The 16,455-nt window shown below is 27.3% G+C and overlaps 2 protein-coding genes across 4 annotated transcripts; both read left to right on the forward strand.

Moving 5' to 3' along the window:
* Positions 1-1,992: 1,992 nt before the first annotated feature.
* LOC123264294 (oxysterol-binding protein-related protein 2) lies at positions 1,993-8,862 on the forward strand. 3 transcript variants are annotated; one of them, XM_044727523.1, is made up of 8 exons: positions 1,993-2,161; positions 2,345-2,553; positions 2,620-2,696; positions 3,302-3,500; positions 5,049-5,158; positions 5,327-5,686; positions 5,758-6,055; positions 6,983-8,862. In XM_044727523.1, the coding sequence occupies exons 3-8, from the start codon at positions 2,671-2,673 to the stop codon at positions 7,301-7,303; spliced, it is 1,314 nt and encodes a 437-aa protein (XP_044583458.1). In that variant the 5' UTR covers positions 1,993-2,161; positions 2,345-2,553; positions 2,620-2,670; the 3' UTR covers positions 7,304-8,862. The 3 variants fall into 3 exon arrangements, with proteins under 3 accessions (XP_044583458.1, XP_044583456.1, XP_044583457.1); XM_044727521.1 differs by lacking the exon at positions 2,345-2,553 and having other exon boundaries at positions 1,993-2,300; XM_044727522.1 differs by having other exon boundaries at positions 1,993-2,180; positions 2,345-2,696.
* A 3,182-nt stretch (positions 8,863-12,044) lies between these two features.
* Positions 12,045-13,480, forward strand: LOC123264300. Its single transcript, XM_044727535.1, has 2 exons — positions 12,045-12,526; positions 12,588-13,480. The coding sequence occupies exon 2, from the start codon at positions 12,704-12,706 to the stop codon at positions 13,427-13,429; it is 726 nt and encodes a 241-aa protein (XP_044583470.1). The 5' UTR covers positions 12,045-12,526; positions 12,588-12,703; the 3' UTR covers positions 13,430-13,480.
* The last annotated feature ends 2,975 nt before the right edge of the window (positions 13,481-16,455 follow it).

Raw genomic sequence — 16,455 nt, forward strand, 5'->3', positions numbered from 1 at the left:
ACTGTTTCTGTATCTCTTATTAGGACTTTCTTCTTCATTTTCATTTTTATTTTTGTCTCCTTTGATAGTTTTTGAATCATTTTTTGAAATAAGTTTCTTGTCTGTCAAATTTTTCCACGACATAACCTAAAATTTTAAAAATATCAATATTAAATGAAGAAATAGATCAAATTAAGTATAATACTGAAGTCAGCTGACATTTGATGATTTTTAGGATTATTTTAAACAAATAAATTATTAAAATAATACTTTTCTAAAAAATTCTACTAGTAGATGTCAAAAAAATTTATTGTTGCCTTTTTTTTAAATATTTTTTTTTAATAGTAATTTATTTGTTGTAAAATCCAAAAAATTGACAGTTAGCTAACTTTAGCTTCATAATTAAGTGAAGAAATATAAAATACAATTTAAATTAATTTATATTTTTATTAAAATTAATTTAAAAATTTCTTAAATTTTTACAACTAAATTATGAAAATTATGTCAGCTGTCAACTAAAAATTTTTAGAATTTTTTATTGAAAAAATTATTACAAAAAAACAAACTTTCACTTGTAAAAAACTATGAATGCAATTTTTAAGAAACATTATTTAATTCTAATTTAATAATTAAAGAAAAACTTAAAAAATTAAAAATGTCGGCTATTTTTGATATAAAAAATTATGATACTTGAGTTAGCCGACGTTTTTAATTTGTTTTTTTAATAATTAAATTAGAACAAAGAAATATTTTTAAAAAATTGCATCAACAGTTTTTAAAGATTTTTTACAAATGAAAATTTTTTTCTTTTTTTTTTTTGTAGTCATTTTTTCAATAAAAAAGTTTTTAAATGTCGGCTAACTTTATTTATGATACTAAAGTTAGCCGAAATTTTTAATTTTTTGATTTTTTCTATAATTAAATTAGAACAAAAAAATATTTTTAAAAAATTGCACTTACAGTTTTTAAAGTTTTTTACAAATGAAAATTTTTTTTCTTTTTTTTTGTAGTCAATTTTTTTTAAATAAAATAATTTTTATCTTAATTTTCATTAAAAAATTCCCTATGTAAAAATAAAAAAAAACCTGAATTTTTAAGATTCAATTTTTTTTATAATAATTAATTTGTAATAAAAATTAAAACAATTTTTAGATATCTGCTAAGTTAACTATCATATATAATAACTTACCAAAAATTATAGTCATCCCCGTGACGTATCCGATGAAAAGAGCAGTATAAGAAGCGCGTAACTGAGCGGTGAATTTAAATCAAATGTACGGTACCAACTATCTTCATCAACTGTCTGATGTTTTTCAATCCATGTCTACCTTTCATACAACAAAAAGTTTTGCGATAACATAAAACAAAGAACAAAGTAAAGTAACCCCCTGTCACGGACAATTATTGACTATTTCTTATTTGACCTAGCTTTTATCTACAAATTATCAAGCCCTCTGATTCGGCTTCCCGCCTGTCTAAGCTTTTAAGCTTAAGTTTAATTATAAAAAAAAAAAAACATCATCATCCTTGTCAATCAATAAAAAAAAGGTTGTTCTTCATAGAAAGTGGAGTGAAGAATAATTTTCGGTCATCGACCAAACGTATTCTTCGCGTGCATACATTTGCTGCTCATCTGTCGTTACATTGATTTGATAGCAAGCATAATGCAAAAAATAACAATAATAATAATAACAATAACATTTTCTAGGACTGAGTCGTGACATCTCTAGCTGTTGATGTATTTCTTCCATACGTTTACAATAAGAAGAAGTGGCCTTATCTGTGTGCATTGATGTGCAAATCGGGCATAAAAACTTAACTATCGAGAGTCTGAATGTATTTTGTATTAAATAATAATAATAAGATGTATTGTTGATGTATAAATATAAATGTATCAATGTATAAATATAAATGTAACAATGTATGTGTCTTCGCGCATGCTTAGTCCAGGTAGGAAGAACGCGCATCTCCATAATGCTGGCTACTGGACTAGCACCACTGAATTTAGTGTTTTACCCATGCTCGAATTTATTGATGTTCCTTGTGGACTAGTTGAGCAGAAATCAAGGTAAAGCGAGCTCTCTTGATAGACCGCTCGCCTAAATGTGCGCGAGATCTAAAATTTTATGTTGGAAATCGATGGGACAGGGTAACAGGGCCGAAAACTAGGGGCTAAACCAGTGTACGCTCATCATATCCACGTAGATTGATATTAATAATTATTTATTTCTTCTTTATTTTTAAAATGTGCTACTTATTTCATTAAATCATCAAAGTTCAACGCTCACTGACAGCCGACATACTAGTCTAGTAATGAAGTGGTAATATTGCATTTATTAATTTATTTTTTTTTTATTCATTCTAGGTTCTGCAATACAGTGGTGACAATATGAATTTTTATAAATTATCTTCATTGAAACTATTTGGTTTTATTAAAAAGTTTAAAAGTTGGGAAGAATATATATGAAAATAATTGTGAATTTAAAGAGTAATGTTGGCCGTTAATAATTGGTTATTTGTTGGAAGAAATATTTGCAGTAATGAATTTATAAAATTCGCCGAAATAGTTCAAGAGTTTGTTTTAAAATTAATAAATATTGTCAATATTTTTGATAATCATTATAATAATTATTTAAACAGATTATCTGAAGCGGTGGTTGATAACAATAACAATAATAATATATACAAATCATGGCTAAAGAAAATCATTCGTACAGGTTGGTCCCACACTCATTAGATTATTTAATTAGCTGCTTTGTCCTGACATAGTTTTTTGGAATGTTTATTTATTATTTATTTTTATAAAAATAATTTTTTTTTTAACGCTGATGCTAGAAATCACACTTATGATTATTAAGATTAAAAATAAAGCTTTCAGTTGATACAAAGAAGATACATGTATGTATGTATGTATATAAATAAGTGTATAAATATATATAAACATATATTTATATAGATATTAGTTGGTTAAAGTGTATGCATGAATAAATAAAAGTAATGCTGTGAAAATTGAATTTGTTAACGACTTTAGTGGCTCGGTATAAGAGTCTCAGCTTAGAGATACATAGATTTTTATGTATATATATATTATTGTATCGGTGCCACGTATATTTTTTCTTACGCAATTGCAATTCGTTGCACACGTAGGTCGTTGCAAATCACATTCACTAGACTGAGTTATGATTACTGTTATTATTACTATTATTAATGTTATAATTAATGATAATATTGTTATTAACTTGAATTGACTGTGTTATCGATAAACAAAAAACAAAATGCGTTAACAAAAACAAACAATGCGTAACAATGTGACAAACTGAAGATCAACGCTACCAGTGCGTGGACACTCCGAGGTGAATCTTTGCTCGGTAATTTCACTGGGCAAGGACCTCAGTAAGATCGTGATGCCAGTCACCTTTAATGAACCTCTTTCATTCCTTCAAAGAGTCGCTGAGTATATGGAGTACGCTAAACTGCTTAAATTAGCGGCTGCTGAAGAAACACCTCTGAAAAGACTTGAAGTAAGTTTTTATTATTATTTATTATTATAATACTAAAGTTAGCCGACGTTTTTAATTTTTTTATTTTTTTTCAATACTTAAATTGGAACAACAAAATATTTTTTAAAAATTGCACTTACAGTTTTTCAAGTTTTTTACAAATGAAATTTTTTTGTATTAATTTTTTCAATAAAAAAAAAATCTAAAAATTCTTAAATGTCAGCTAACTTAATTTTCATTTTATTATTTTATATTATCTGGATTTTAATTTATTAAAATATAATTAATTTCTATTAATTCTTTATTATTTTTAATTCTTAGTTATTATAGTAATTAATTAAAAATTATGGTAATTATTTACAACCCCATTTCGAGCCATAACTAAGTAAAAAATTAACATTTTCAAGTTTTTTTTATTTTGCTTGTTTTTACGGCGCATTTATGATAAAAAATGTTGTGGAAAAAAAAAATAAAGATTTTGATAGCTTTTTTGCCTTCAAAAGTTGGAAAAAGTTTTGGCTCTCATGTTTTTGGATAAAATTTTTATTTTATCTTTTTTTGATATATTTTTTTTTAAATATATAAAAAAACGAACAATGTAAAAAAAAAAAGTTGAATATCACAATTTTCTAAAAAGTTTATAAATTTTTTTTTAAATTTCTTAAAATTGTGATAATCAACTTTTTTTTTTTAAATTGTTCATATTTTTATGTATTTAAAAAAAATATATCAATAAAAACAAACAGAAATTTCGTTCAAAAAATGAAAATTAAAATGGTCAACCCCACTTGTAAATATTTACTCAAATTATGTATTAACATTCGAGTGAAGAAATAAATATCCAACATTTATTTCTTCATTAATGTTCCTATAGTAACGGTTAGGAACATTTATGGAACTAAAATTACAAAAACAGCGCTCTCTTTTAAAAAACAATTATAAAATATCAAAAAAAAAAACATTTTTATATGTATTAATAAGACAAAATAAGCCAATAAAACTTGAAAGAAGTGTTGACAAACAATTGTTTTACAAAAAATCACAAAAATTTGAAGAATATTAACTAAATTTAAATAAAATTTAAAAAGAACTGAAAGTAAAACTTTTTTTTAAAGTTAGTTCCATAAATGTTCTGAACTTTATAATTAAAATTAAAATTAAGATAATCAATAAATTATAGAAACTCCACAGGTATTGAATTAAATGAAACAATGATACTGAAATCAGCAGACACCTGATAATTTTTTTATTTTATTTAAAAAAGACAGTACTAAGAAAATAATTTTAAAAAGTCGCTCTTATATTTTTTTTTAGTATTAACATTTATAATAATTAATTTATTTAAAAAAAAAAAACTAGATTTCTGTAAATTTCAGTACCATATGAGACGAAGGTGAAAAAGTAATGAGTAATTACAATACTGAATAGTATGTAACATTTCCCCTGTAATTTGAGCTTCTACTTTTTAGTACTCGATCTAATCTTCAAATTACTTGAGCCATTACTTCAATTATTTATCTTATATTCCAACAATATACTCACTGAATTATATATCTTTTATTTTACAAGTACGTCTCTGCTTTTGCTGTAAGTGCTCTTGCCTCTAATTGGGAACGACTTGGCAAACCTTTTAATCCATTACTCGGCGAAACTTATGAACTGGAACGAGAAGACTTCAGGTAAATAATTAGTATTTCAAGTAAATAAGCACTCCAGGATTTTTAAATCCATTTAAACAATTTTTATCTTAATAAAACCTACGGTAGAAAAGATTTAAAAAAATTAATGATTAATACAAGTAATTAAAAAGAAGAAATGTATTTATTGTACTTATTTTCTACATCCAGAATTTTATGTGAACAAGTATCACATCATCCACCAGTCTCAGCATTCCACGCGGACAGCGACGATTTTATTTTCCACGGAAGTATACACCCGAAGCTTAAATTTTGGGGAAAAAATATTGAAATCCATCCAAAGGGCATTGTAACAGTTGAACTGCCCAAATGGAAAGAGGCCTACACTTGGCAAAATGTCAACTGTATTCTACACAACGTAGTGGTTGGACAATTGTGGATGGAGCAACTGGGTGCCTTGGAAATAAAGCAACACGGTGGAGCTAATCTCAAGGCGACATTGTCATTCAAGAGCGCTGGTTCTAGTGGCAAAGATTTACATCGCGTTGAAGGTTTCATCACCGACTCTGAGTAGGTTCCTGAAAATATCATCAACATCTTAGTTAATAAAACTAAGCAAATATTTTTTGCATATTTTACAGAAAAAAACGATTAGTTTTCTTGTACGGAAAATGGACGGAAAAATTACGCGCGTGCGAGCCAAGCTTGTACGACGAAACGCTGGAGAGGATAAAACGGGAAGCTAAAAGTCCAATAGGTAGTCCAGGTCATAAAAAAGTCCTTGCTAAGCTCAATAGTTTGACAATAGGCGCTTTCAAGCCGTCACATCAGGACGCTATTGACGAGTCAACTGACGGCGAAGATTGTCTTCCAGTAGATGAGATTTCCGGTTCCACCACGTTGTGGGAAGCCACTCCAAGACCTGCCAATAGTGCAGATGTAATTATTTAATTTTTATTTATTATTTAAATACAGAAAAAAAAAATTTATTTGAATCAAGTAAATAATTTTGAAGAACTTCATTTTCTTTGTTTGAGTAGAAAAATTTTTAAGCTAAAAATTTTTTCAAGGCAATGAAACTTTTCAAAATTATTTTCTTGGTTTAAGAATTTTTTTCTTGATCAAAGTTAATTTTTTTTCTATGCACCCTATTTATGGCAATATCTAGGTGAAAAATGAACATTTAAAAAATTTTTTTTATTCTGCTTGTTTTTACTGCGCATTTGTGATAAAAAAGGTCGTAAAAAAAAATAGAAATTTCAATAGCTTTTTTGCCTTCAAAAGTTGACAAAAATTTTGGCTCTCATGTTTTTGGATAAAATTTCTATTTTATCTTTTTTTGATCTATATTTTTATGAAAAGTACATAATAAACCGAACAATTTGAAAAAAAAAAAAAAAAAAAAAAAAAAAAAAAAAAAAAAAAAAATATCACAATTTTCTAAAAAATTTATAAATTTTTTTAAAAATTTGTTAAAATTGTGATGATCAACTTTTTTTTTAATTGTTCATTTTTTTATATATTTAAAAAAAAATAACAATAAAATCAAATAGAAATTTCCTTCAAAAAAAAAATGAAAATGAAAATGGTGGACCCCACTTGTAAATAATTACTAAAAATTTAATTAAATCAAGTAAATAATTTTGAAGAACTTAATTTTCTATATTTAAGTAGAAAAATTCTTAAGTTAAAAAATTTTTATTGATTTAAGTAAATTTTACTTGATTAAAGAATTTTTTGTCTTGATTTAAGACCATGGAACTCTTAAAAACCGTTTCTTAGTTCAAGAATTTTTATCTTGATTCAAGTCAATTTTTTTTTCAGTCAAAAATAATTATTATGAAAATTTTCTTTTACCATTTACAGTATTACCAATTTACCCAATTTGCCATGGCTCTGAATGAACTTGAAGCGAGTTTAAACCAGAAGATATGTCCAACTGACTCAAGGTTGAGGCCAGATATCCGAAAGCTGGAAAACGGAGACCAGGATGGCGCAGCCGCTGAGAAAGTGAGACTCGAGGAGAAACAGCGGGACAGTAGGAAGTCTAAAAAGCACAAAAAAGCTCCAGAACCGGAACCCAGGTGGTTCCAATCAGGAGTGAACACCTACACTGGTTTAGATGACTGGCTGTATCGCGGCGGGTACTGGGACCGCAAATTTTCAGACATCGAAGATATTTTTTAGATTCCTATCTGGTTTGTAAAATATTGTTCGATACAGAATTATGTTTGAGGTTGTATAATTTATGGCCGGTGTGACTCGTACCTTCAACTCTCGTATTTAGGTGACTTGTATTCTGGTAGTTAAAAAAAAAAGTAAATTAAATAAAATATATATATAAATAATATAAATACATAAATGTATATGGATACTTACAATTAGAAAAATAATGTTGAATTAAATTGTGTAAATTTTTGTGAGAAGTGATTGCATTTATTAAGTTAATTAAATGTAAATTTTAAAGAAGAATTATAAACTATTAGCAGAGGACTCTATTTGATGTTGAGTAATGCTAATGAGTATAAATATGTTACGGGCGATAAGAGAGTGAAGAGTAAATGATAATTATTTATTGTAATAAATTATAATATATTGGATGATTATTAATTATTAATAACTGATTAAGTAAAGTCACTGACTGTTTATTGCGTGACTGTGATCACTGCGGTGTCACAATCGTAGTGTCATTTCATTAGTACATATATTCGTCCACACGCGATATATAGTTGTGATGCCTATATGATACCTGACACTCAGATTAATCTATAAAAGTAAACAACAAATTATAAATATATAAATAATTTTATTAATTTTCTGGGATATTAAGCGCTGTATTTAGATACGAGAGTCTATACGTAAAAAAATATCTAAAAAAAAAAATGACTAAGTATTGAATTATTTAACTAAATTTTGAAAAAAAAACTGCGACAAATTACATAAGTAAAAATTGTCTATTTTATTTAACGAAAAAATAATATCTAAAAATGTATACAAATATTAGTAATGTGTGCGATTATTCGAAATTTTAAAGCGATGCAATGTTTAGGGGTATTGATTTTTTAATTATTTATACTAGACAGCTTCCGAACTTAACAAAATAGTATTTGTTTCCTACAAAACTTTTTATTCGATGCTTAATGTGCCAATAGACTGCTTAGAGTCAGTGAAAAATAAAAAAACATATGATATTTATTATTAGATTGGTTTGTAAAATTGTTTTATGTATTTTAAATTCAGTAAGAAAAGCGATAGTACGTCAATTAAGTTTAATTTTATTTGCAAAAGGCGTGGAAGAAATAATTTTTATCGATTTTGGATAGTGGAAAAAATGTAAAGTTTTATCGCTTTTCAATGAATTATTTTTAGCACAGCTTGTTTAATGAACGAGCCGATTCTGTAGAGCTATTGTTTTACATACGTTTTTTTTTTTTTTTTATAAATTTATCATTAGACGGTGTAAAAATGAATAAAAAAATAAATACTAGCTTGACACACTTTAGAAGAAATTAGACCAGGGAATTAGCCATTGTGTGTTCGTAGGCTTCATTACCATTTCAAAGAAAAAAAATAAACTGGAAGATAAAATGTAAACAGTAGCAATATGTAGTAGTATAGTGCAGCAGTAACATAGCTGAAATAAAAAATAAATATCAATGAATAAATAATCTGTCATACGAAATTTTAAGTCGAGAGCATCAACATACAGCTTGTACATCGCAATAAAAATTCGTTTATGCATTTAAGATATTTTTTTATTGAAACCCAATTATTTCTTAAAACCTTTTTTTTAGCCTCGTCTTTTTATTTCTCCTAATTAATAAGTAGTTTTTAAATAGTAATTTGAATTTATTTTTACAATCAAAATTTGAATTGGTCCCACGTATGGTTACAATAAAGAGAGCTTTGTGTGATTATTTTCATTACGAATGAAAAAAAAAAAAAAAAAAAAAAAAAAAAAAAAAACATATAAGTACATAATTATTATTAATTTTCACTGAAAAACTGATAATTTTATATTTTCGATTATGAAATTACGATAAAGTATTTTCAATTTATCACCGATTAAAGTTAGGTAAAATGATTGAAATAATTATAAATAGTCGATCTAACAAATGTATGTTATAAGCTTTAATTTACTATTTTCTTCTGTTTGTAGTTGTAGTATATTTTTTAATAGATTTTAAAATGAGTTGGATAAATAAAAAAATTAGTTAAGAGGGCAGCATATACCGGAAGAAAGATTTTAATTTTCACGAAATCTCGTGATCATCGGCACCCGCACCAGAGACGCTTCTCTTTTTAGTGTTGTGTTGACTGTGAGAGGGATAAGATTGGACGTGGCGTCATTTTGTTTTTAATTTTATCTAACATGGTTATTTAATAATCTTAACAAAAAACAAAAGCTAATCAGTGCATTGTTGAGCGATAGTTATTAAATAAAAAAAAAAAAAAAAAAGGTGAAAATTGGTTGTGAATAAGTGGAAAGTCCGTATAAAATAACATTATCATATATGCAGATTGGAATGTAATTAACTAAGACGTAGATTCTTTTAGTGTGGATTATTAATTTGAAATTCTTTAAAATTAACTTTTAAGACGTAATTAACATAAAACAAGCGAAAAAGTATAAAGTGTTGCAAGTGCCGAGGAGAAATAAAGTGTAAAAATAAATTCAACAAATGGTGGATCAACGCTGGCTTAGATTAAAATGTTTTCATGAATTATCAAACAAGTTAAGATTAAGGTAAATGTTTCCGTGTCATATTTTTATATTATTTATGCATAAGACAAAAAAGTGTAGGGTGTTTAAAAATACAAAAAATTGAATTTCCAAACAGTTAAAATTAAACGTATTAAGCGCGTCGGTGCTTGTTAAATACAGCAAAAAAAGAAAAAGAGGTCTCGTAGTGAGAAATTTAGTATCCATTGTTATATTGGTACATTACTTTAAGTTGAACTATTACTAACAACTGATATGTGATAGTCGACAAACTGATGAAACTTATTTAGTTATTGAGATACTTTTCTTAAATGACCGCGAGATGGTGACACTTATAAAAAAAATTTATAGAAAAAACTTTGGCTATATTGGTTTAAACCAGCGCCTGGTATAAAAAAAATAGAAAAAACTCACAGTATTTGATAATTTACGACATTTTTTTGTGGAAAATAAATTATAGCAAGAGAAATTTGAAAAATTAAGCAGCGCAAAATCTATTTTTACAAAGTTATTTGGAGAAAAAAAAAAACGTCGAACAAAAAAAACCAAACTATGATTTTCCAAAATAGGAATAACTTTTGTAGCAAATCCAGAAGTTTTTAAATGTACTTGGTGGGCTTGGTTACAAAATGTGATTTAAAATTATATCTTCATAGCTTTTTTTTGGATTTTTGGAAAAATAGGAAAATTTTTCGATAATTACCATTTTTTTTTTTTTAAGTGAAACTTTTTTATCGACGTATGAGAGAAATTTTGTAGCAATGTAAAAAAAATCGTCACGATTTTCCATTACGCGCCATGTTATTTTTTTTTATCAAAATTCAGTATAGCGCCGTAAAGAATAAATCTAGTAAGCATTATTAATTCTAAAAACAATTGAAAAAACAAATTAAATGATAATTTAAAAATAAAACAAAACAATTATTAGTAAATAAAAATGTGTATATGTACATATTTTTTAATTATTCGTTTCTAATGATTTATCTATTCATGTTGAATTCTATAAAATCATTGCATGTCTACAAGATTAACTGTCATCAAATAATTGTATTACTTTGAATAGATAATTCCAATTATTTACTCATAACTTGTGTAATTGAGTAAGTTATTAAATATCTGCTTTGAATTATTTTTACTAAGTTATGGCATGAAATATGAATATTAAAGTTCTTTATATAATTTTTGTAAACTGATTAATTAATTTTTAGATTAAATAATGGCAGAATCTAAAAAATGACAACAATGGTAATGACGATAAGATCATAATTAATGAATTACAATAATTATATCTAGCAACCTTGCAGTCACTATGTGACTGCCGTGACTTGTGAACTATAAATAAATAAAATTTTGCTTTATTAAATAATGACTTTTGTTAAATTGCACTGTACTTTTTTATCTATTGATATTTTAAAAAATATAAACTCATCCCGATGATACACTCATCAAGACCTTTCATTTGAGTACCCACATGCATTTTGATATATTATTCATATATACATATATACATATATGTAATATATATAAATATATGAAAAATTGTTGTGGTCACTTAAATTAAAGGTCTTGATGAGTGTATCATCGGGATGAGCTTATATCTTTAACAACGTTAATAGTTCACTAGGGTCAATACAGGGTCATTTCTTAACTATGTATCTAGAGATAGAGCATTTTCAAATTCAGCCTAAATACTTATCATCATAAATTAACTATTGGTGAAAATGATATGAAACCTTAAAAAGGCACAACTCCAGGTCAAAACTTTTCCAACGATACCAAATTTAACTATAAAAACCTATTTTATCATATAAATACACTGGCCACGAAAATTCGCTTATTCTCTTAATAATACAGATAAGAAGAACAATGATAAAATGAGTTACTTATATTATTTGTATGCATGTCTATAATACTAAAATAGCTTTAATTTAATCCGGAAATTTTTTTTTCTTAAGTCTCATCTACCCAATTTCTGTGAAGTTGTAAATTGTAAAAAAATGATATGTGATAAAGAAGTTTCACTTCTTACCTGTGTACTCTGGTACACACACATATTTTTTGAAGTGAAACTTCTTTAGAATCGTTGTGATTTCAAACCGGATGCAACGAAAAAACGACAGGTAAGAGACACAAATACAAAAATGTGTAGGATGAAGCCAGGGGAAAGAATGAGACAGAAATATACATACAATTTGTATATTATCGGTCTCTCCTCTTTGTGCCATACTTCGTAGCGTCCCCACTCCCGTCTTCTAAGCATAGTCGCCTGTAATTTGTGAGCCAGAGCGAGAGAGCAGATGTCAGTGTGTATGTATATTGCACACTGTTTAATACGTGCTTGTATTTGAGCATTTAACGTGTGTAGTGCATGTGAAAACTACGTGAGCTTACTGTACACTGTATGCGGCTGCGTATTACAGCGTTTTAGTAAGATAGCGTGGTGTGTTATTATTTAACTGTTTGTGAGTATTTTTATATCTTGTACTAAATAATAAATTTTATAAAATGCCGAAAACTAATGCCGAAATGTGTCGTCAATATCGACGCAAAAATGAAATTAAAATGAAAAAATTCAGCAAAAAGTTCAACAGAACGTAGTCGCGAGTTTCGTGCACGTAAAAAACAATTATTGAACAATCAAAATAGATGTTCAGATATAAGTGTCAATGTGACTGATGTAATAAATGGTAAGTGTAAATATTTTTTAATCCTGTTTTAAGTATAAACTAATATATCAATGTTTTTCAGACCGAAGAGCGTCAGTATCTACAATTGATCTACAACATGAATTTCGAAGGCTGAACTTGAATCGACTTGAGACAATTACAAATGTTTTATATGATTTCTTAAATAAAAGAAAAGGGATGTCACAGTTTACCTTTAACTGTCAAAGCTTACGAGCTCATGTACAAGATCTGCAACATGACAATATAGTGTCATCGTCAAATTTTTTAATTCTTTCGGAGACATGGATGAATAATGAAGATATTGTAGACATTCCAAATTTTAATATTGTTGTTAATTACAAAAGACCACGTACGAGGGCAGGCGGAGTAGCAATTTATCACAACGTAAATGATGGAGCCCGTGTTGTTACGCCACAAATGGATCTCAATGCACAACAGCTAGAATCATTGTCTGTTCAGCTTTCGAAAGTTGGAGAAATATGTGCCTGTGAGAGCAGAAATGACCAAGGAGATTTAATTTTGATCGTAGCAATTTACATCTTTCCCAACCAATCAATAAAATCAGTTATTGAATTTATACATGAAAATTTGATCAAATATACCCCAAAGGTATCGCGAATTCTCAAAAAGAATTATGATAAAATTCCGATGATTTTAAGTGGGGATTTTAACATAAATTTTGCATCAGATACAGCGCTTCCTTTGATTGAGTTTCTCGATACAACATTTTATTTAAAAATGTGTAACAATCGCACTCAATCAACTACAAGATCAAAAACGGTAATAGATGCAGTGTTCCAAAGATATATCAACCAAATTGAAACTAAAATATTTGTATCGTATTTTAGTTATCATAAGCCTCTTGTATCATTTGTTGAAACTGAAAATATGGAACTTGAGTAATAGATTATGTAACATATGTTAAATAAAATATAAAATATCTTTTAAAATTAATCAAAATACTTTCATTTTTGAACAATTAAACTTTGTAATTATCCTACCCTTGTTATAAATATTCATCTCATTCTTTTGTCGATTCACTGAAGTTTCACTTCTATCGTGTGTGAATCGCACACACACCTTTTTTTTTTTTTAACTTTTTTCTGTTAAAAACTTTGACATTTTTAACAACTTCAAATTTTTCGAGAGTGACGTTCTTTTGATTTTTTCTTAAACTAGACATACGAATCAACCTTTGATATAATACATTTTAAAACGATTATTTTAGAACTTAGTGCCATATAGTACAAGTTATGTTGGTATAGTTGGTGTTCTGTAGCAACAAAGCCAATCGTAAAGAGCGAGTAAGCAAGAAAGAAATCGGTGTGTAGGACGATCAGCATTCAATAAAGTAAATCTTCTGTTCAACTCTACTGCTTGGAAAAAAGGTTTAATCAGTACCATTTTTGAAAATGTTATGAGCAAAAAATGAAGAATTGAGTGATAATTTTAAAAATTCGATATTTTTTGAAAGAATTATAAAATTTATCAAAAAGCTTTTTTGCTGGATACTAAATAGTGTTAAAAATGGAGGATATGAAAAATTAAGATTTTTTAAAGCTTCTGCTTTTGCATAAAATGACCTATAGAGCGGAATTGAAATTCTTGGAAAAAAAATTTAAATCTCATCATTATCAATTCTTTTCAATCTTTATTTTTAAACAGGAGAATTATGAATATATTTTAATTAGAAAACCAAAAAAGAAATTTAAATTTTCACATTAAAGGTAAAAAAAGTTTTATTTAGATCTTTTAAATGTTATCTTTACTGTGAATCGATCGTGTATTTACCATGTTATCCAACGTGTATATACAACTTATCCCACATTTATCCATTGTTTATTTACAGTTTGAGAATGGAACACATAAACGGTTAATAAATGGTGTATAAACGGTGTTTAAACAGTGAACTCGAGGCTGCAAGGCTCGATGTAATAAATTCTAAAACAATTATCCTATAATTTAACGTTATATGTAATACAAGTTATGTGGGTATAGTTGGTGTTCTATAGAAACAAATCCGATTATAGAGGGCGAGTGAAAAAGCAATCGTTGTCTATATACGACCGACATTTAATAAAGTAAATCTGCTGTTCGACTCTACTGCTTACTTGTAGCAGATAAATTTAGAAAGCCACGTCTGCACAGATAGCTAATGTGTGTAGTTTCTTGGGTATATACATAAAAATTCTGACAACTTAATAATCTCCAGTTTACTAAATGTCACGTTTAAAAATAATAATGACAAAAAACGTTTATCATTATGATCATTCTGAGTATGAAAATCTGGATTTTCAAAGAACAAAAATCAATCGATTAATTATTACAGCTACAAATGAATAATTTAACAATGTCTCTGAAGCAATTATTATGTATCAGTTAGAAACAAATTTCTTCGAACTAAAAAACCTTCTGATTATCTATAATAAATAAGATCATCAAAAAGTTTATTTTTTTCATGCTCTACACTATTTTCATACCTAAATAAAGAATTGAATACCTAAAAATATGACAGATATTGTATGTGTATCAAAAAAACACAATAATGTATTCCAAAATGTGGCTTCATAAAATTCGATAATGTTAAAAATGTTGTTCCGTGATAGAACCAACACTTGATAAACGAAGATAAACGTATCATCAGTCGGGTTTTACTAGTTACTTATAGTAGGTACCTTAAGAAAGCCACACATAGAGATAGCACTAAAGAGTGTACATCCAGATTGTGTAAATATGTATACTTAAGTGTCGTCAATTTATCGTTCTTCAATGTTCATGCCACGTCTCAGTAGAATACTAATGAATGTCAACTATTTGCTAGAATACTCTGATTATCTGGGTAAAATTAATTAATAACTACATTAAATGTAAGAAGAGGAGTCTCTTATAGTATTTTCAATATATTATTGACGTACATGAAAGATTTCAATCCATAATGTTTTCGGAGCAGTTAATACAATCATGACCTTTGGGAATAATTTTTCATCAATCAGAAACTCAAGTTGGTCTACTATATTTTATAGAAAAATAAAATGATGTAATATATAAAATAATATAGAAAAAAATTCTCCAATTTGATGGAGTTGAGTATTGATTCGTTGCAGTAATAGTATGCTTGATATATGGTATCGAATGTGAATAATAACGATGATTATATATAGATAGTACTTTTTGGTTTGTTTTTTTCAATAAGTTCAATTATTTGTTGATAAGTTCAAATTGAAAGAGCTATAATCAGAGTGGATTACTTACAGTAGAAAAAATGATGAATTTATTAATGATTAAAATTTTTTATCGTCAAATAGAATGAATTAAGTGTTAAAATACTTCAACTCTCATATTATAAAGTACATCGAGTGTATACATTTATAACTTAACTGTTAGCGAGCAGCTGTAATACAAGGTATTATCGAAGAATCCGCCCAGCAGGGGAATAAGCTGAGTCATATATTTTGTAATGCTTGAAGTACCTCGTTGCTCGTATTTATATGAACGAGTAGTCTTAATTGAACAGGACAAGTGGCATCAGTGCGGTACGGTACTACGGTATGGTAGTGTACCATACTATAGTATAGCATTCGAACGCATTAATATTGTTGCCTAGTAAGTCAAGACTTACTCTTCTACTTATAAAAAGTTATTTTATAAGAATATATTTTATTTTAGAACGCATCATAACCACGGGTCGATGTCTATGACTGAATGACTCTTATGTGGTAATCGCTTCGGCGTTTATTAATGTGTATATCTTTATTTATAAAGAATACATTTATTCAATACTGAGTTATCGACTCACTTGTTTCCGAGCAAGAAAATATAATTATTATAATAATAATAATAATAAAAGCACGTTTACGTGTAAATAACCAAGTCGCTTAGAATTAATATCTAGCGAGAGTAGAAGTTTTTTTAAATCAGAGAGGATGTTT

This window comes from Cotesia glomerata, linkage group LG4 (genome assembly GCF_020080835.1).
Source record: "Cotesia glomerata isolate CgM1 linkage group LG4, MPM_Cglom_v2.3, whole genome shotgun sequence".
Lineage (NCBI taxonomy): Eukaryota > Metazoa > Arthropoda > Insecta > Hymenoptera > Braconidae > Cotesia > Cotesia glomerata.